General features: G+C 39.0%; 1 protein-coding gene across 3 annotated transcripts in view; it reads left to right on the top strand.

The window, feature by feature from the left end:
• The window catches only part of cenph (centromere protein H), a 78,450-nt gene extending 59,272 nt beyond the window's left edge, over nucleotides 1-19,178 (top strand). For all 3 annotated transcript variants that reach the window (XM_043706588.2, XM_043706597.2, XM_088000582.1), the window contains exons 3-10: nucleotides 2,753-2,805; nucleotides 4,817-4,865; nucleotides 5,017-5,088; nucleotides 8,827-8,883; nucleotides 13,054-13,117; nucleotides 13,848-13,899; nucleotides 14,306-14,466; nucleotides 18,433-19,178. In XM_043706588.2, coding sequence (XP_043562523.1) covers nucleotides 2,753-2,805; nucleotides 4,817-4,865; nucleotides 5,017-5,088; nucleotides 8,827-8,883; nucleotides 13,054-13,117; nucleotides 13,848-13,899; nucleotides 14,306-14,466; nucleotides 18,433-18,540 — 616 coding nt within the window. In that variant the 3' untranslated portion in view covers nucleotides 18,541-19,178. The remainder of the gene's footprint in view (nucleotides 1-2,752; nucleotides 2,806-4,816; nucleotides 4,866-5,016; nucleotides 5,089-8,826; nucleotides 8,884-13,053; nucleotides 13,118-13,847; nucleotides 13,900-14,305; nucleotides 14,467-18,432) is intronic.
• Nucleotides 19,179-22,468: the final 3,290 nt, after the last annotated feature.

The following is a 22,468-nucleotide window of genomic DNA, read 5'->3' as shown; positions in this document are numbered from 1 at the left end:
CCACAGCGCTCAGTAAAAATATATAACAGTGAAAAGGAAGGACTGTAGGAGAAAGGATAATTAGCCATGGATAAGTAAGGAAATAAAGGAGGGTAATAAATTGAAAGTAATGCATACAAAGTGGCAAAGATTTGTTGAAAATTAGAAGATTGGGAAATCTTAAAAGATTGACAGAAAGCCACAAGAAAAGCTGTAAAGAAAGTTAAGATGTATATGAGAGTAAACTAGCTCAGAATATAAAAACAGATAGCAAAAGGTTCTCCAAAGGTATAAAACAAAAAAAAAGTGGCTAAGGTAAACATTAGTCCTTTTAGACAATGAGAAGAGGGATTTTTAAAAATGGGAAATGAGGAAGTGGCTGAGGTGTTGAACATGTATTTTTGTGTTGGTGTTCACAGTGGAAGACACAAATAATATGCCAATAATTGATGACAAGGAGGCTATGGTAGTTGAGGACCTAGAAATGATCGTTATCATTAAAGAGGAAGTGTTGGACAAATTAATGGGGTTAAAGGTAGACAAGTCCCCTGGCCCTGATGGAATGATTCCCAGAGTACTAAAAGAGATGGCAGGGGAAATAGCAAATGCACTTGTGGTAATTTACCAAAATTCACTGGACTCTGTGGCAGTTCTGACAGGTTGGAAACAGCAAATGTCACACCACTGTTTAAAAAGGCGGTAGACAAAATATGGATAACTATAGGCCCATTAGCTTAATTTCTGTAGTGGGAATAATGCTTGAAGCTATAATCAAGGAAGAACTAGTGAGACATCTGGATAGAAATTGTCCAATCCGGCAAACACAGCTTGGTTTATGAAACGCAGGTCATGTTTAACTAATTTACTGGAATTCTTTGAGGATGTTATGAGCGCAGTGGACGACAGAGAACCGATGGATGTCAGAAGGCATTCAACAAGGTGCCACACAAAAAGCTGCTGCATAAGATAAATCTGTGCAGTGTTAAGGTAATGTATTAGCATGGATAGAAGATTAGTTAACTAACAGAAAGCAAAGAGTAGAGATAAATGAGTTATTTTCTGGTTGGCGATCAGTGGCTAGTGGTGTGTCTCCGGGATCAGTGTTGGAACTGCAATTGTTTACAATTTACATAGATGATTTAAAGTTGGGGACCAAGTGTAGAGTGTCAAAGTTTGCAGATAGGGCAAGGGTCTGGCAGATGGAATACATTGTTGGTAAATGTGAAGTCATCCATTTTGGTATGAATAATGGCAAAATGGATTATTGTTTAAATGGAGAAAAAAATGCAGCAGGCTTTTTTTTTAAAAAGTATTCATTTGTAGGATGTGGGGATTGCTGGCTGGCCAGCATATATTGCCCATCCCTAACTGACCTGGAAAAGGTGGTGGTTGACCCACAATGTCATTAGGGAGAGAATTCCAGGATTTTGACCCAATGACAGTGAAGCAATGGTGATATATTTCCAAGTCAGATTGTGGGAGGCTTGTAGGGGAACTTGAAGATGGTGGTGTTCCCATATGTCTGCTGCCCTTGTCTTTCATTGCTAGAGGGATGGAGCTTTATAGGATGCTGCTGAGGCTACATCTATAATACTGTGTACAGTTTTGGTCTCCTTACTTGAGAAAGGATGTACTGGCACTGGAGGGTTGCAGAGGAGGTTTGTGAGATTGATTGAGAGGGTTGGTTTATGAGGACAGATTAAGTAGACTGGGACTATACTCATTAGAATTTGAACAATATTGGGGGATCTTACAGAAACATATAAAATTGTGAAGGGAAAAGATAGGACAGAAGCAGCGAGGTTGCTTGCACTGGTGAGTGCAACTAGAACAAGGGGGCATAGCCTCAAAATAAGGGGGAACAGGTTTAGGGATTGAGTTAAGGACGATCTTCTTCACCCAAAGAGCTGTGTTTCTGTGGAATTCCCTGCCCAGTGAAGCAATTGAGGCTACCTCACTGAATATTTTTAAGGCAAAGATAGATTTTTGAACAGTAAAGAAATTAATAGTTATGGTGAATGGGCGGGTAAGAGGAGCTGAGTCCACGAAAAGATCAGGCATGACCTTATTGAATGGCAGAGTCACCCAATGGGCCAGATGGCCTACTCCTGTTCCTCTTTCTTATGGTAGTGGGGAAATCAGTGATATTATGTTATTTGAATGCTGTGGAGTAATTATTAGGTTAGATTTATTTTGCTGGAGATGATCATTGCATGGTATTGTGTGGTATGAATGTCACTTAGCATTTGTCAGTTCAAGCCTGGAGAATGTCCAGTCCTTGCTGAATTTAGATATGAATTGCTTTAGTGTCTGAGGTAATTCTGTGTTTTTCATACTCTGTGCTTAAAGAAGAAACCGCAGTGAGCCAAATTTGCAAGCAAGGAGAAATTGGTTAAGGCAGTGTTTGAAATGGGCAATACTTCATTTATGATCCAAGGAGAGATTACCTACGTAAGACAATGATTTCATGGCAGTGGCCTCAGGTGTTTCCTATTTCACCATAAACATGATATCCAAAAGGAGAGAAAAACGTACTCTATCTCTTCCTTATCATTCTGCCTCAGGGTAGTTGTGGAGCAGTAGTAGTGCCCCTACCTCTGTGCCAGAAAGTCTGGTTCAAGCTGCACCTATCCTGGATGCATGTCCTATCAAGTTGATTAAAATAACCACCAACTGTGGTTCCATGCATCTCCTTCCCTATCCTGTGTCACTCTGGTACAAAGAACAGAAAATATTTGCTATTCTTATAGTTTCTGTTTTTTTCTCTTTTTAGGTTAAAGGACCAAGTAGTCCAACAAACAGTGGAACTGGAGACTCGGGTAAAAGGTTGTAATGCTTATGAATTGTATATGTCATTTAGGTACACATTGAGCTTGAGGGCTCAATAGTGTAAATGTCCTTTCTTTGTCTTAAATGCAGTGTTTGAAATATAATAGAATAATGCTTTCAACAAGTTGGTTTATTTCCTCATATGGGCCATATTTGATCGTCTAACGTTGAAAAATAACATTAGTAAGAGAAACCATTAATTCACTCCAAGTTATTTTGGGCTACCCAAGCAGTTCTCGCCATAAAGAGTTTGCTTTAATGTGAAATTGAGCCGTAAAAACTAGAAAAATCCCAGATTCAAGTTGATTTATTGAATGACAATCTGGGAAAACAGATTCGATAATTGGTCTCAGTCATAAAATGATTACAATGTAGAAAGAGGCCATTTGGCCTGTTATTTCTTCACCAGCTTTCTGTAAGAACAATCTGCCTAGTCCCACTCACCTGGTTATTCCAGGAGACCTGCAATTGTTTTCTTTTCTAAGAATTAACCAATCCTAAGTATGAAAGTTAGCTCACTGAGCTGGAAGATTTGTTTTCAGACGTTTCATCACCATAATAGGTAACATCATCAGTGAGAGTCTTCGGTGAAGCGCTGGTGGTATGTCCCACCTCTCTATTTATAGGTCCTGGTTTCTTAAGGTGGGTGTTGTCATTTCCGGTTCGTTTTTTCAAGGGAAGGATCTCAATCAATGTATTTATTGATGGAGTTCTTGTTAGAATGCCATAGCTCTAAGAATTCTCGTGCGTGTTGTTACGACACGAGGTAAACCCTCCTGCTAAATTTAAAACACAGAAAAGATTTATCCCGTGCAATAATCTGTAAAAATACGAGTGGCCAAGAACTATTTAAAGAAAAAATTAATAACTTTATTTAAAGTAAAACAGAGAAAAATTAACTAATCACTATTTACAATTTCTTCCTCTAACCTATCTTTCACCTTTCCTTCTATAATACTATTCTGATAAAACTCCCAATTAAGATTTACAAAACAAGGCTTCTTAACTCAAAACCTGGCAGCTTTCGTGCTTCGATTCAGATCTTCCTGTGTCTTCTTTTCTTCTTCTTAGGAATTTCTGTGTCACAGGTTACTGATCAAAAAGGTATTTTTAAGAGAGTTATTTTCAGGCAGTCTATTTACATGCTGAGCTTGTCAGTACTCCTCTCAACTGTTTAATTTTCCCCGGTCTTATACCCCAAAGCATTGGTTTTGTCATTGGCTTTTAAGATTGTCAATATGCTAAATTCAAACTGGATTGGAGTTTGATATTTTTCAGGGTGTAATTTAAACAGATTGGCCGAATTCAAATTTGTTTTTGTCTCCAGGCAACAAGCTAATTGAGTTGTTTGAGCAGGTGTTACATTGTTGCCTTCTTGAGAACACTTGGTGCTGTGTCTGGTAGTTCTGCTGCTTTTAACTCTCTTAAAGTACACCCACATCTTTGTTTCGCCTGTCCTAGGGTGTGTGTTGTCCCAGTCAAAGTAGTGTCCTTCTTTGTCTGTATGTATGGAAATTAGTGATAGTGGGTCATGTCTTTTGGTGACTAGTTGGTGTTCATGTATCCTGCTAGCAAGTTTCCTGCTTGTTTGTCCGATGTGGTGTTCTTTTACAATTCTTGCATGGTATCTTGTAAATGACGTTAGTTTTGCTGGTAGTATCTAATGGATCCTTTAGTTTCATTAGTTGCTGTTTAAGTGTGTTGGTAGGCTTGTGGGCTACCATGATGCCAAGTGGTCTGAGTAGTCTGGAATTCATTTCTGATATGTCTTTGATGTAAGGAAATGTGGCTATAGTTTTTGGTTGAGTTGTGTCAGCTTGTTTGGGATTGTTTCTGAGGAATCAGCAGATTATGTTTATTGGGTATCCATTTTTCTGGAAAACCTTGTATAGACCCCTTGGCAACTTGAGTCATCAGTGATGTAAATCTCATAACTCTCTCTCTGTGCACACAAATGTTAACGCACTTTAAATTTCAACATTAACTGGTATCGATGTTTTATTATCAGGTGCTGAAACCAATACTGAGGCTATATCAGAAGACAACCTGAAAGAAGTGTATGTTGATTCAATTTCCAATCTTTATGGGGAAAAAATCTTTCACCTCTCGCATTACACAATTACTTTTGTTATCAAAAAAGGCAAGATACCTTTTAAGTTATTGATGGAATATTAATGAAATAATTATTTTCTTTTACCTCTTTTGCAGGATTCAAGCGCTTGAAAAGGAATTAGAAGATGTTTCAATATCTTTCCAGCACAAAACAATGGCCCTTCACAGGTGCGAAAAAATCTGGTTTCATTTTTGCTCTGGTTACTTCACTTTGTTTGTGATGTCATTCCAAATCTAAACAAAATTTTAGCTGAAAGAAAGCAGATGGGTGGTGTTTGATGGGAAATAACCATCCTGTAGTTCAGTTATGAGTGGTGTACCTCAAGGATCTGTTTTGGGGCCATTGTCATTTGTCATTTTTATAATTGACCTGGATCACGATATAGAGGGATGGGTTAGTAAATTTGCGGATGACACTAAGGTTGGTGGAGTTGTGAATAGTGCCGAAGGATGTTGCAGGTTACAGAGGGACATTGATTAGCTGCAGAGCTGGGCTGAGAGGCGGCAAATGGAGTTTAATGTGGAAAAGTGTGAGGTTATTCACTTTGGAAGGAGCAACAGGAATAAAAGGCTAATGGTAAGATTCTTGGTAGTGTAGATGAGCAGAGAGATCTCGGTGTCCAAGTACATAGATCCCTGAAAGTTGCCACCCAGGTTGATAGTGTTGTTAAGAAGGCGTACATGTGTTAGCTTTTATTGATAGAGGGATTGAGTTTTGGAGACACGGGGTCATGCTGCAGCTGTACAAAACTCGGGTGTGGCCACATTTGGAGTATTGCATACAGTTCTGGTCACTGCATTATATGAGGGATGTGTAAGCTTTGGAAAGGGTTCATAGGAGATTTACTAGGATGTTGCCTGGTATGGAGGGAAGGTCTTATGAGGAAAGGCTGAGGGACTTGAAGCTGTTTTTGTTAAAGAGAAGGTTGAGAGGTGACTTAATTGAGACATGTAAGATAATCCAAGGTTTAGATAAGATGGACAGTGAGAGCCTTTTTCTTCAGATGGTAATGGCTAGCATGAGGGGACATAGCTTTAAATTGAGGGGTGATAGATATAACACAGATGTAGAGGTAGTTTCTTTACTCAGAGAGTAGTAGGGGTGTGGAATGCCCTGTCTGCAACAATAGTACACTCGCCAACCTTAAGGGCATTTAACTGGTCATTGGATAAGCATATGGATGAAAATGGAATAGTGTAGGTTAGGTGGGCTTCAGATTGGTTCCACAATTCAGCGCAACATCGAAGGGCCTATATTGCGCTGTAATGTCCCATGTTCTATGTTCCATTAACTCCTTTGAGATTGGAAAGGTAGTGGCGGCTGATACATGGTGTTTGATTGTCTTGATTTTTCTCATTCATGCCAGAGTCCTTGGAATCTCCAAGGTGGGCCATAGACATTTTCCAATACTAATTCACCCTCCTTTTGTATTAGGCTTTTAATTAAGATATTCAGCTTCCTCTTAAACATGTAAATTATAATCTTAGATATGTTTGCCTTAAGGTGGATGAATCAATCTGCCAAGTAACTGAAAAAAATAGAATAATCCACATTGATGAGCATCATCCCTGTATGTCTTGGAAAATTTTAATAAAGGAATTACTTTGGAATGCTGTGAATAAAGTCTGGGACATCATGAAATGCAACTTTTTATTTTATTCATTCATGAAATGTGGGAATCACTGGCCAGGACAGTGTTTATTGTCCATCCCTAAGTGCCCGAAGGGCAGTTAAGTGTCAACTGCATTGCTGTGGGTCTGGAGTCACATGTAGGCATGACCAGGTAAATTCGGTAGTTTACTTCTATAAAGTGAACGAGATGAGTTTTTCTGACATTTTAACAGTGTGAATTTTAATGTACATTTATCATTTCAGAATTAATTGTAGAACTTTGGAATATAAATGCTCCATAAATGATTTAAAAGTAGTTGATGAAGGTAGCTTTGTGACTATTTAAGGTGTCATCTTACTTTGTGTCATTACTGGTCAAATTTGCACTTGTACCAATATAATGATCAATGAAAAATCAAGAGTGTTGAAACATTGAAAAGAAAATCTCTCAACATCACTATGACTGAAAATCAACCAGATTGAAAAGTGCTCCATAAGCATCTGATTCCAAAAAAATTGGGATCAGTAAACCAAAGCTTCATGGATGACTTCAAAGAGGAAGAGAAACTAAGAGTGACAATGGAGTTTGCTGAAGTTGGCCAAACAATAAAGAAGGCTCCATGCTGAGAGCACATCTTTCAAGGCTATGTACTTGTGGTTCACCCAGTAGAGAAGTGAAGGTGTACCATTTCTGGTCATTATTTGAACTGAGGGAAAGACATTTTGCTTCCAAATGAGTGGAAATGCAGTGACATTGTGAAGTTTGGAGCCAGTAAATGTTACCACGATTCAAGACCTGACATGGCATTTTCAAAGAGAAGAATAAGTTTGCAGACAACTCAAGTCATTTACAAAATGATAATGTCACTGGAGTAGTAATCAGAAGACTCAGTCTAATGCTGTGAGCATGTGTTCAAATCCCACTATGATATCTGATGGAATGTAAATGTGAAATTGAAAGTTGGTTCCTGGCCACCATTATTGAAACTATCATGGATTGCTGGAAAAAAAAATCTGATTTACAAATGTCTTTTAGAAAAGGAAATCTTCCATCCTTTTCCTTCTCTAACTTTAGCCTATTAATACTGCATTTCACTCTTAACTGGCCTCTGAAATGGTGTGAAATACACTCCGTTCAAGAGCAATTTGGATGGGAAACAAATGCTGACCTTGCCAGTGATCATTTCTGACTGAAGTAAAGAAGTGTTTCTTTCATTGTTGCCACAAAATTGATCTACACAAGCTGCCTCCATTTGTCATATTTAAAACTTGCCAAACCATGCTTCCATCCTATAAGTCTAAAGTCCCTGTCATGCTGTTACTTGTGCAGTGCCAAAGCCCTAGATGATATTGTCATTACCAAAGGTTAACCTCACCTTGAATCATGTCAAATTTATAAACATCTCCAACAGAATAAACTATGAAAGTTGGGTTTTTGCTGCAGGACAACCACATTACCCATCCATTCCAGAAAACTTAGTCACACATTGCATAATGTCAGAATTTCAACTCATTGACTAAGGTATCATATGTGCCTTCAAATTTAAGAAAACTGATCAAGAGTATGTTGGATAATAAAGACGCTGTGACAGGTTTCCTGAAGAAGTTCGACATTAAAGAGAAATCTACATATGTGGCCATGTTATATTTGTGATAAACAACAGCAATGATGTGGAGGATTTCAAAGTTCATTGGAGAAGTGAAAACGAGAGTTTATTTGACAGTAGAACTGTACTAGCCAACTAGTATGTAGGCTGTATCGATACATAATTGAATATTGACTCCCAAGAATCTACCATCAAGATGATGGTAGATGCTGAATATTGTCCAATCCAAACCCTAAAGACATCCAGAAAGCTGAATAGGTTGATGATGTTGAAGACACCAAGACTGTCCCAGTACCATCATCTCATATAGTTATTCACTACCTAGAAGAATTCCTGAAGTTGTTACAAAAAGTCAGTTGCTGCTGGTGTTACTCGAATTCAGAACATCCTATCTCTAACAAAGACTGAGGCAAGGAGTAAAAATCATTTTTTCAAAGCTTGCATCCACCCTCTCTCATTGATTGTACAAGTATATTCACATTACTTGAGACAATTGTCTTCACTTTTTGTTTACTTGAACATTCTAGCTTGATGCTTTTGAGAACACCTTATTATAACACAATGTGGACCGCATTGTACAGGTAGAAGGATCCCAATGTTCAGTTGCCCATCTTTCAGCTTTGGTAATCAAAAAGGAAAAAAACATATTTGAGTAACTAGCTGTTATTTTCCTTTGCTGGTTTATAGGCTTCAATTCACACATGCACTTCGTGAAGCAGTGCAGAAGAATGATGAAGAAGGGAAGTGAGTATTTTGAGTGCATAGATATTAGTAAATGCTCTATTGTTGTATTCATCTGTATTGAAGGCAAAGTAGGTTCTCAAGTCAGACTTCTGCTCCTTAGTTTGTGGGTGTTTCCCTGATAGTTGCTCAAGTTAAATTTGGCACTGTTAACTTGAAACAAACCGAATGATTTACATATTTTAAGAAGAAAGAACAGTCAACTAAAATTTGTTTAGAAGAATAAGGAGAACCAAACAATCTTTATAAAAAGTACGTTATGATTAGGACCTTTACACAGTTACATTTAGAATTCTTTTCAGCCAAAGTTTGAGATTAGAATGAATGGTAAATGTTCTGTGACTTGTATCTGTAGTGAATCCAACAAAAATGAAATCTAATGTAACAAAGTAACTTGCCATTTGTAGATTCTCGACTGTTAATAGACAATAGGTGCAGGAGTAGGCCATCCGGCCCTTCAAGCCAGCACCACCATTCATTATGATCATGGCTGATCATCCATAATCACTATCTGTTCCTGCCTTATCCCCATAACCCTTGATTCCACTCTCTTTAAGAGCTCTATCTATCTCTTTCTTGAAAGTACCCAGAGACTTGGCCTCCACTGCCTTCTGGGGCAGAGTATTCCATATATCCACCACTCTCCTCAACTCTGTTCTAAATGGCCTATCCCTTATTTTTAAACTGTGTCCTCTGGTTCTGGACTCACCCATCAGCAGAAACATGCTTCCTGTCTCCAGAGTGTCCAATCCTTTAATAATCTTATTTGTCTCAATCAGATCCCCTCTTATCCTTCTAAACTCAAGTGTATACAAGCCCAGTCGCTCTAATCTTTCAACATATGATAGTCCCACCATTTCGGGGATTGACCTCGTGAATCTACGCTGCACTCCCTCAATAGCCAGAATGTCCTTCCTCAAATTTGGAGACCAAAACTGCGCACAATCCTCCAGATGCAGTCTCACCAGGGCACTGTACAGCTGCAGAAGGACCTCTTTACTCCTATACTCAATTCCTGTTGTTAGGAAGACCAGCGTACCATTAGCTTTCTTCATTGCCTGCTGTACCTGCATGCTTGCTTTCATTGACTGATGTACAAGAACACCTAGATACCGTTGTACTTCCCCTTTATCTAACTTGACTCCATTTAGATAGTAATCTGCCTTTCTGTTCTTGCCATCAAAGTGAATAACCACACATTTATTAACATTAAACTGCATTCGTTGACTAAGGTATCATGTAAGCCTGCAAATGAACTGATCAAGAATATGTTGGATAATAAAGGCGCTGTGACAAATTTCCTGAAGAAGTTCAACATTAAAGAGGAAATCTACATATGTGGCCATGTTATATTTGAGATGAACAATACAATGATGTGGAGGATTTAAAAAAAAAATCTATCTCCGATTTAAACTTAATAAAGCTGAGGGACTTAATAGAAGTATATAAAATTATGAAGAGGCATTGTTAGAGTGGATGGTCAGAGTCTTTTTCTCGGGTGAAAACGTCAAAGACAAGGAGCATAGGTTTAAGGTGAGAAGGGAAACGTTTAAAGGAGATGTGCAAGGACATTTTCTTGCACAGATAGTGGTAGGTGCCTAGATCATGCTGCAAAGGTATATGGTAGAAGCAGATACAATAACAGCATTTAAGAAGCATTTAAACAGAGACATGAACAGGAACTTGATACGTGGATCAGGTACAAGCAGATGAGACTGGTTTAGAATTGCATTATGGTTGGCACAGATATGGTGGGTCAAAGGGCCTGAACTTGTGCTGTACTGTTCTATATTCTATCAATGGATTTAGCATCCTGTTTGTAGAAGAGAGTTCAAAACCTTTCCCACCCTTTGTGTATAGAAATGCTTCCTAACATCTTTTAGAATCTTCAACCAATATAAAAGTTTCTTTATCTATCCTGTCTTTTCTTATTAATATCTTGAAGATTTTGACCATATCTAAATTCTAAAGAAAAGAGGCTTAATGTGCATAATCTCTCCTCATAACTTAATCCTTGAAGTCCAAGTATCATTCTTATAAACCAACATTGTACTCCCTCCAAGGCTAGTATATTCTTCTTAAGGTATGGTTGCCAGACCTGCTAACAGTAGTCCTAGTGCGTTTAACCAGGGTTTTGAGAAGCTGCAGAATAACTTTGATCCTCTGGTATAAAGGCTTGCCCCTTTGTACCTTTTATGGTATAGGCTTTTTTTACTAGTTTTCCATAATATCAATTCATAGTTTTCACATTTTTCTTGATTTCCCAATCTCTAGTGAATTCAAGTCTCCCCTTATAACTACAATTAATTTATAGGTGATGGCACAGGTGTTGTCGCTGGACTAATAATCCAGAGAATTAAGTAATGATCTGGGGACCTGGATTCAAATCCCTCATAGCAAATAGTAAATTTGAATTCCATAAAAGAAATCTGGAATTCAAAGTCTAATAATGACTATAAAACTATTGTCAGTATGTTGCTTAAAACCCATCTGGTTCATTAATGTCCTTTAGGGAAGGAAACAGCTGTCCTTATCAATTTGGCCTGCATGTGACTCGAGACCCACAGCAATGTGCTTGGCTCTTAACTGTCTTCTGAATTGGCCTAGTAAACTATTCAATTATCAAATGCTAGAAAGGAAAACTGGAAAGATATCAGATGGATCACCTGGCATCTATTAAGGCACCAGAAACAACAGCCATGTTGACTCTGCAAAGTCCTCCTTACTAACATCTGAGACTAGTGCCAAAATTTGGAGTGTGGTCTCAGACAAGTTAAGCAACAGCCTGACATAGTCATACTCGGGATAATGATTGGAAATTGTTTGTACGGTATGATTCTTTGAGTATCTTTATGTCAGGCCGTCGATCAGCAGTCAAATTTGGCATAAGCACCCAGATGTTGGTCAGGAGATCTTTGCAGGGCCAATAAGCCTGCATTTGGAATTGTTAATGCTAGTCTCTGGATAATTGCTAGGTAATCCATCTGGTTTTATTCCTTAATTTACACTTAGTAGTGGCTTGGTACAACTGAGTTGTATGCGAGGTCATCCACGCTTCTGTTGATTTGGAGCGACATGTAGGCCAGACCAGATAAGGATGGCAGATTTTCTTTCCTAAAGGACTTTAGTGAAATAGAAATTTTTGTGGTAATCAACAGTGGTTACTTGGTTGATATTGGTCTTGCTTTTAATTCCAGATTTTATTGAATTTCAGTTTCAACATCTGTCATGTTGGGATTTAGTCTGCTAACATTAAACCAGATGAGTATAGTTCCCCTAACAGTTGAGAAGCTTGACACTATCCAGGACAAAAAAACCTGCATGATTGGCACCCTGTCCACTACCTTCACCATTTGCCACCTTTAACAATGTTGTATAATGGCAGTAATGTGTGCAGCCTACAAGGTGCACTGCAGCAACATACCTAAGTCCCTTCGACAGCTTCGTCCAAACCCTTGAGCTCTATCATTTGAAAGGACAATGGTGGCAGATGAAGGGAAACACTATCCCTTGCAAAGTGCTCTCCAAGTTGTGTACCATCCTGACTGTGTCGCTATGAATTGATTGTCGCTGGGTCAAAATTTGAGATATCTCTTCCTTAAAAAGGGTATACTCCAAGAACTGCAGTGCTTCAAGAAGGCAACTCACCACTACCTTATCCAGGGAATGGGAATGACCAATAAATGCTGGCCAACAGAACCTCAGCAGGTCTGGCAGCATCTGGGGAGAGAAAGTAGAGTTAATGATTCAGGTGACCCATTAACTCCTCTTTTTCTCCCCAGATTCTGCCAGACCTGGTATTTCTCCAGCAATTTCTGTTTTTGTTCCAGATTTCCAGTATCCACAGTTTTTTTTCTCATAGCATGTTTCACACCTTTGGTGGATGTGAGCATAAGGAAATGACAAGAACCAGGAAAACTACATCGAATTAATGCTTGATTGTGAAATCTGCTAGTTTGTGCTAACCCCCTACAGGCCTGTTCAAGTTGTTTTAATCATTGCTAGTCTGAAATTTACCTGCTATATTGGACTATCAAACAGATATTTTGTATTAGTACAGCTCCCATTTAATGCCTATCTTCACCGTTTGGTTAAAATAATTAAGCTTAATATTTATGGTAGTGTGCAACTCCAGCCTTCTGCTTTCTTTCATAAATCATCACTTCTTTTTAGGTTGATAATGGAAACAATCAAGCACTCATTAGATCTTTGTTCTGAGATTATAACAACCCAGAAAGTAAGTCTTGTATGGTTAATAATGCTTGTTTTTTTGTGGTTGAATATTGTTGCCAATATTCTGTGTTGTTTTATTATTTGAAGATACTTCCAAAAAGTATTTTTTCGTTCACTCCCCTTCCCTTCTGTGCTCAACTTGGTCCACTGGAAATACAGTTTTTACAAAATGTTTTAATATTCCTACACCTCTTCGTATGATCAACAAATCTGTGAATGGTTCCTTGACAACTTTTACCCAGACCATTAAGGTGATAAAGAACAGTGGTTCTAACAACTATTTCTATGGACTCTATAACACATCCTTGTGCAGAGCCATGACTATGTCTCGGGGAATTAAGCCAGTTATTTATCCAACCCCAAGTCTCCCCATTATTCCATCAGACCCACCGTCTTATTTAGTGGCCAATTATGTGGCACTTTATCAAAGGCCTTTTGAATGCATCAACTTTGTGCAAAAACGTTCAGACAGTTTGGTGAGACAAGATCATTTCTCGAAGCCAAGTTGACATTGGTGCTGAGACACATTGTTGAGGCACAAGGCTATATTGTATCTGACCTCAGATTACTCAATGCAAACAGAGCCTGAAGTGGGAAGCAATCCATTCCTTAATATAAGCAAACAAGAAACAAGAGCTGCTATGTTTTTTTTACTTCATTTAATTGATTAAAATTGTAACAGTAAACATATAACATTAAACATAAGATTCTGAAGTAAAATCTTTTTATTGTAGGAAGTTCACACTTTGGAGAATGCAGTACTTGAAGTTCAAAAGCAGAGGCTAAGTAATTGCAGTAGAGATACATTTGTTTCCTATTGCAGTATAAATGTGAATACTTTGTAAAATTTATTTTAGGCTACTAATATGCTGTATTACTAAAATGTGTATGTTGGCTATCTGGGGCATAACATTTATACCTGATTCTGATTTTAAATTTTTTTTTGGTCTGGAAGCTAACTCAAACAAGAATATATACAAGTTGTCAATATATCATTGACTTCAACCTAACCTGCCAGTGCATCCTTTACTCAACCAAAATTTACAATAGTATACAAGCATTTGAACATGTTACAAGATAAATGTGTTTGAAATAGTACAGTTTTCTCAAAATTTAAATACAGAACTATGCATACATCCTTAATCTTCCACAAACTGAAAGAGTGATGCAATTTTCTTTTTAATTAATTTAGCATTAAAACGAAAGATGCAAGTTGTATTGCAGGACATGAAAGCTGAAAAGAGGAAGCAGCAACAATTGCTGCAACAACTGGAGAATGAGCTTCCAAAACGTGCACAAAAAAACTTGCTGGAACACGTGAAAATGGTGACATTAATTCAGAAGGTTTTGCAGGTAGATTTTGCCAATATTTACCAACTTAAACTAATTTATAGTATCATACTTTGACTTTATATATTTAAATATTAATCTTGGAGGGATCAGGCTTGTGTGTTAAGATGTTCCTGCCTCCTTTTCTGAGTGAGTTTACTGCTTTGCATGGACAGTGGGCTCCCTCCAGAGTTGCACCAGATAGTCATGCTATGTCTGTGGTCCTGTACACAAGATCACGTTTTCAGCAATTTTCTTCTTGTGCTGTACAGCTTAGTGTTCGAAAATAATAAGGGCTATATCATAGGCTAGCAATTGTTAAACCTCAATCAAAGTGTTGGAAGACTGGTCAATTTTCAGCAAAAACTTGCCTTTATATACTGCCACAATTTGTGCAAATATTTCAAAACATTTAAATCATTTTATATTAAAAATGCTGTTAGAGATACATAGAAAAATGGAACATTCATTTTTCACACATCAGTCATTGCAAATAATCATGAGGGAAGTAATCAATTAATCTTTCTTGATGGAATTGATTTATGGAAGAAGGTTACCTGGGACACAAGGACAACCTGTGCCATTGCTATATGCAAATAGGAAGCAATGTACTGTAGATACTGAAAATCTAAAATATGAACAAAAACGTGCTGAAAACACTCAACATATTTGTTAGCATCGTGAAGAAAGGAAGAAAGGAATGTTGCCAACCCACTGAACCGAAACCCACCCAGACCCTGTCCCTTATTACTATACGGAGAAAGTGAGGTTTGCAGATGCTGGAGATCAGAGCTGAAAATGTGTTGCTGGAGAAGCGCAGTAGGTCAGGCAGCATCCAGGGAACAGGAGAATCGACGTTTTGGGCATAAGCCTGAAGAAGGGCTTATGCCCGAAACGTCGATTCTCCTGTTCCCTGGATGCTGCCTGACCTGCTGCGCTTCTCCAGCAACACATTTTCAGCCCTTATTACTATACATTTACCCCTGACCAATGTACCTAACCTACACATCCCTGAACACTATGGGCCATTTAGCATAGCGAATTCACCTCACCTGCTTATGACCCAAGCAGACACAGGAACAATACGCAAACTTCACACAGACAGTTGCCCGAGGCTGGAATCGAACTCTGGTTTCTGGCGCTGTGAGGCAGTAGTGCTAACCGCTGAGCCACTATGTTGCCCTTTCTGCAGGTGTGGAAAGCTATCTTGGTGCAACTCCTTATGAATAATTGACTTCCCTATTCTTTTTAAAGTATTTTCTCACACTTATGTGTTAAACTTCTTTAGCTAATTATTTCCCCATTTTGCAATTTTATCTGCAATATGTTAGTCTTTCTTCATTTTGAATATACTCCACCTCACTTGTGTCTTCTGGAAATTAAGGAATGGGGAGGTTTTGATTTCAATATTCAAAATTTAAATATAAATATGAACATGGTTCAAGCAGTGATCTTCATGGAACACCCTTCTCAACTACTCTGAATAGCTACCATATGCTCATCCTGTCTGCATTCTGTCTTGAAGTCAGCTACCGATCCATTCTGCCAATTGTTTCCGTGTGATTCCATCTACTCTGATCCTCATTCATTAGTCTCTTGTAGGATATCTTGAAGACATTTTGAAAATCAAATAAATTACATATACTCTATTCCCACTGTCTGTGCACTATTGTTTTCTGAAAAGAATTAAATTGAGTTACTTGTCAGACAGTAATACAGCATGGAAATAGACCCTTCGGCCCAACTCATCCATGCCAATTAGGTTTCCTTAACTGAATTAGTCCCATTTGCCTGCGTTGGCTTCATATACTCTAAATATTTCCTATCCATGTACCCGTTCAAATGTTTTCTAAATGTTATAATTGAATTCACTGCTATGCACCGCCCTGTATCTGGAACACGTTGCCCCTGTAGTCCCTCTTAAATCTTTCCCCCATGTCTTAAATCTATGGCCTCTAATTTTGGACTCCTCTATTCTGGGGTAAAGACCTTGGCTATTCACCTTATCTATGCCCGTTGTGATTCTGTAAGCTTACTCCTCAGTCTCCTATGCTCTGGGGAAAAAGGTCACAGCCTATCCAGTCACTACTTATAACTCAAACCTTTCAGTTTCAGAAATAACATTATAAATTTTTAATTTTTGCACCCTTTCTAATTTAATAACATCTTTCCTTTCGCTGGGTGACCATAATTGTCCACATCACTCCAAATGTGGGCCTTATCAATGTCTTGTACAGCCGTAACACGACTTCCCAACTTCTGTACTCAATACTCTAACTGATGAAGGTAAGTGTGCCAAACGCCTCCTTCACCACCCTGTCTACCTGTGACGATACTCGCAAGGAACTATGCACCTGTACCCTTAGGTCTTTCTATTTGATCACACTCCCCTACCATTAATTGTGTAAGTCCTGCACGATTTGCCTTACAAAAATACAATACCAGGCATTTATCTAAATTAAAGTCCTGCCATTCCTTAGCCACTGGCCCAATTTGAATTCCATGCTGACTATTCGTGAATGTATTTCATATTTTTAGAATTTCTTCAATCTCTCCTTTAGTACAGATTCCATTCATGTATTGATCTCTAATGTTAAGATGTCTCTAATCCCTAGACATATTCTGTCCTTATTATTAATTATTTTGTTATCAACTTATTCAGACATGTTATGACACACCTCCAGAGCAGGTGGAATTTGAACCCAGATCTTGTGATTCCTTACTTCCCCCCCTTACTTCCCTCCAAGGCCCCAAGGGACACTTCCATATCCGCCACAAATTCACCTGCACCTCCACACACATCATCTATTGCATCCGCTGCACCCGATGTGGCCTCCTCTATATTGGGGAGACAGGCCGCCTACTTGCGGAACGTTTCAGAGAACACCTCTGGGAGAACCAACCCAACCACCCCGTGGCTCAACACTTCAACTCCCCCTCCCACTCGACCAAGGACATGCAGGTCCTTGGACTCCTCCATCGCCAGACCATGGCAACACGACGGTTGGAGGAGGAGCGCCTCACCTTCCGCCTGGGAACCCTCCAACCACAAGGGATGAACTCAGATTTCTCCAGTTTCCTCATTTCCCCTCCCCCCACCTTGTCTCAGTCAAATCCCTCAAACTCAGCACCGCTTTCCTAACCTGCAATCTTCTTCCTGACCTCTCCGCCCCCACCCCACTCCAGCCTATCACCCTCACCTTGACCTCCCTCCACCTATCGCATTTCCAACGCCCCTCCCCCAAGCCCCTCCTCCCTACCTTTTATCTTAGCCTGCTGGACACACTTTCCTCATTCCTGAAGAAGGGCTTATGCCCGAAACGTCGATTCTCCTGTTCCTTGGATGCTGCCTGACCTGCTGCGCTTTTCCAGCAACACATTTTCAGCTCTGATCTCCAGCATCTGCAGTCCTCACTTTCTCCTCTTGTGATTCAATGTTGGGATACCACAAGGGCACAACAATCCTATTTGTATTATTGCTTTATATCTTGTCACTTCACTACTTGATTGTTGCCTGTCCTCCACCTAATTACATATTTCTCCCCTTGGTTCCATTCTTCCACACTGGCTGTACTTGTGTACAATCTATAGGTTTGACAGAAGGTCATCAATCTGGAATGTTAACCCTATCTGACCCTTTCCATGGATATTGCCTGTCTTGAATAGCATTTCCATTATTTTCTGTTTTAATTCAAAGCGGATACAATCTTTTGTTAATATCAGCTGAAGGACAATAACTTTGATAATGGTTCTGGTCTGCTCCAGAAGTTAGTTGCAGTGTCTCTGTTGAAATTCCAGCTGTGGTTAACTTCCTGGACACGAACTGTAATGGTTCATAAAGCTTTGTTAATTACATTAGTAATATTAATTACATTACTGGGGAACTACATTTTTAACTTTTTGGTGGAAATGTGTAAAACAGTTTAAATACTAATCTCTTAAATTTTTGTTAATTAAAAGTAATCAGAATCTTGACCTTTATTTTAACAGGGTGTTATTCTTTCCAGTGGAGTGAACTGGGCCAAGGATCCCGAATTAAAAGAAATTGTTTTGCAGCTTGAGAATAATCCACTTGACGAAGCAGATTCGAGCAATTGATTTTCTGCAATTGCTTTCAATGGCAAAGAGCAAAACGAGTCTCAATTTAATGTGCCAAGTATTCATACCATCACTAAACTGCCTATTTTCTCTACAATTTTCTACAAATGAGACAAATTACATTTTGAACTCCTTTCAGTGAATACTTCTGCTAAATATTAAAAATATTAATTTTCTTTTTATAGCTGTCTTTTACATTCAACTTTTAATATGTTGCAGTGAAAGTTTAACATCTGTATTTGATATTCATGTAATATAAAACTGTAAAACAAATATTTTAAAGGATTTGGTTATTTAAATTACTCTGTAGAATTCCAAATTATCAATCAGCTTTCTGATCAGTGCTGAATACCATCTGGAAGACATTCAAAATTTAAATAACCTGCTGTCCAAAATGATCTCCATATCATGGATGCTAATTTACTTCACTGATTCCTTTCTCCTTTTACCCCCACTTTAGTACCTAATTTTCTTGTAAATACAAATGCTAACATTAAGCATTTTAGGTTTGAATGTCAAACATATCAAACCATTTAACGATGTAATATTGTTTATTTACTTTCGGGAGTCTGCAAGTGCCTACTGTTAATGTATAATTTTATCATTAAGAAATATAAATAAAACACTCAAACCCCTAAGTTCTTATGTGTAGGAATATCAGTATGGATACATTTGGTGTATGTGACTAAGTTAAAAGAAGTACTGCTTTATAGTAGAAATGGTGTGACAGAGTCAAAACCATTTACGATTCTTCTATTTTCAGTTGTTCAATGTCAAATTTACTTTGCTGGCAATAGTTCCCACAAATTAATTACAATGTATGGAGTAAATGCTATTAATTGGGTGTGACTCTTGTGGTGCAGTGGTAGTATTCCCATCTCTGAGCCAGGAGGCCTGAGTTCAAGTCCCACCTGTGTCAGAGGTGTGTCAAGACATCTCTGAACAGGTTGCTGAGAAAATATCGATTAATTGCATCACAGCTGTTTGTTCACTTGTTGCTCACACCCATGTTAGGTCAAAATCATTAAATTACTACCAGATCATCATCTCCCAAGGCAGAATACAAGGATTACTGAATTTAATTTTCAACTGCCCTCCCAGTGTCTAATTTTAACAATTACTTAATCATTTACATGGACCATTATAACAAACTTGCATATCTTGTAATTTTACAGTGCTGAACAACATGGGTTTTGTTGCTGGTATTATTTCATTAAACTGAAATTGAGGACAACTCAAATCAAGAAATAATACCTCCAGTGCTCTATTTTTCCAACAGAAAGAAAAAAAGAATGCTAGATGCAAGTCCAAAACCTGAACAAAAAATTCTGGAGATGGGCAACAGGGTCAGTCTTCATGGAAACACAAGACCGCTTCAGATGAAAGTCTTATGTCAGGTCAGAAGCTAGGAATTCTGCAGTAAAACATTTATTAGTTGTCCTCCCAATGCCTGTCCACTATGTTCAGGTCAGGAATGTGATGGAATACTCTTCATTTGACTGGACATGTGTAGTTCCTGTAACACGCAAGATTGATAGGATCCAGCTTGACTGGCATGCCCTCTACCATCACAATGGCAGCCATGTTTCATATATGGAATGCACCGCAACCATTCACCAAAATTCCTTCAAACAGCAACTTCCAACTCTGGACCTCTACAATGATCAGGACAATAGGTGTATGGGAACATAACCACTTGTATGTTTTCTTCCAAGCCAACACCATCTCAGTTTGCAATCATGTTATCACTCCTTCACTGTCACAGAGTCAAAATCCTGGAGCTCTCTTTCTAGAAGCATTATAGATGTACCCACACCTGAAGAACTGCAGCAAATGAAGAAATTTCCCCACCAACACCTTCTCAAGGAAAATTAAGGATGAACAACAAATGCTGGACAATGCTTACATCTGTAAACCCAGTCCATTAGAAGCAAAGTAGGGTTATAAATAATAGATCCAGAATGCCTATTATAGTCAGAGCCATACAGCACAGAAACAGACCCTTTGGTCCAACTTATCTGTGCCAACCAGCCATCCCAATCTGACCTAGTCCCATTTGCCAGCATTTGGCTCATTTCCCTGTAAATCCTTCCTGTTCATATGCCCATCCAATCACCTTTTAAATGTTGTAATTGTACTGTCACCATCACTTCCTTTGGCAGTTTTTTCCTTACATGCACCACCCTCTGTGTGAAAAAAATTACCCTTAGATCCTTTTTAACTCTTTCCCCTTTTATGTTAATCCTGTGCTCTCTAGTTTTAGACTCCCACACTCTAAGAAAAAGACCTTGACTATTTACCCTATCAATAACTCTACCACTCTAAGAAAAAGACCTTGGCTATTTACCTATCTTGATTTTATAAACCTATATAAAGGTCACTCCTCAGTAAAAACTACGCTGATTAAATGTTGCCAGAATAGCCTGGTATATTCTGAATTGGCATTCTTCTCTCAGCCTTCTCTGCTTTAAGGAAAATAACCGTAGCCAATTCCAATCTTTTCTCAAAACTGCAATCCTGGCAACATTCTTGCAAATCTTCTCTATCTTCTTTCCAGAACAATTATGCCCTTCCTGTAATGTGGTTACCTAACCAGTACTTTCTGCCCTCAACGTTACCATTCACTACCAGGTGTTCTAGTCTCTCACTCTTAACTACTTGTCCAAGGAATCAGCTGAGAAGAAAGATGCGCAACACCAGCATCCTCAACCAGGCCAACATTCTTGTCAGTTGATGACTATCTGGATGATCTTCCTGTGTGGCAACTTGCCTCAAAGAAAAACATTGAGTTCTCCAATTTCATGTAACCACCCTTCCCAGCTCCTCCTCCTCCCTCCCATTCTTGTCAGCCATCTAACGGACTCATCCCTCCAATCAACCAAGTAAGTTGTACTCTACCTATCTCCACCTCACCACCTTTATCTGCAGCTTCCCTTACACTACCCCCAGTCCTGAAGAAGGATTACACCTGAAATGTTGACTTCTCCACCTCATGATGCTACCTGGCTTGCTGTGTTCTTCCAGCTTCCTGCTTGTCTACCTCAAAGAACAACATGAACTGTGTGTGTTGTCCAAATAATCATCATCCATATAGGAAATGACTCTTTACCTTCTTTACATTCATACATTATAGCAGGCACCTGAAGGCGCTGGAGTATTACCACAAAGGCTGCCTGCACAAGATCTTGCAAATCAGCTGGGAAGAAAGATGCACCAACACAAGTATCCTCCACCAGGCCAACATGCCTAGCATCAAGGCAGTGACCACCCTTGATTGGCTATGATGTGCTGGGCACTTCATCTGCAACACAGACACTAGACTCCCCAAGCAGATGCTCCATTCCTAGCTTCAAAATGGTAAGCAAGCCCCAGGTGGACTGAGGATGTGCTTCAGTCTTAGCCTCAAGGCCTCACTGGCAAAGTGTGGCATTTCAAAGACACCTGGGAATCACTGTCCCAAGACTGTCCAAAATGGAAGAGGAGCCTCTGAGAAGGCTAGAGAAGTGATTCTTCGGCCTCTTACTTAGATATTTGTATCATCGATAGTCTCAGATGAGGTGCCGGAAGACTGGAGGTTGGCTAACGTGGTGCCACTGTTTAAGAAAGGTGGTAAGGACAAGCCAGGGAACTACAGACCAGTGGTGGACAAGTTGTTGGAGGGAATCCTGAGGGACAGGATGCACATGTATTTGGAAAGACAATGACTGATTAGGGATAGTCAACATGGCTTTATGCGTGGGAAATCATGTCTCACAAACTCGATTGAGTTTTTTGAAGAAGTAACAAACAGGATTGGTGAGGGCAGAGTGGTAGATGTGATTTATATGGACTTCATTCGACAAAGTTCCCCATGGGACACTGGTTAGATCTCATGGAATACAGGGAGAACTAGCCATTTGGATACAGAACTAGTTCAAAGGTAGAAGAC

The sequence above is a fragment of the Chiloscyllium plagiosum genome, unplaced genomic scaffold, assembly GCF_037043375.1.
Source record: "Chiloscyllium plagiosum isolate Xiang-an unplaced genomic scaffold, Cpla_swu_hap1 HiC_scaffold_2, whole genome shotgun sequence".
Classification (NCBI taxonomy): domain Eukaryota; kingdom Metazoa; phylum Chordata; class Chondrichthyes; order Orectolobiformes; family Hemiscylliidae; genus Chiloscyllium; species Chiloscyllium plagiosum.
This window is presented reverse-complemented; position numbering and strand designations above follow the sequence as displayed.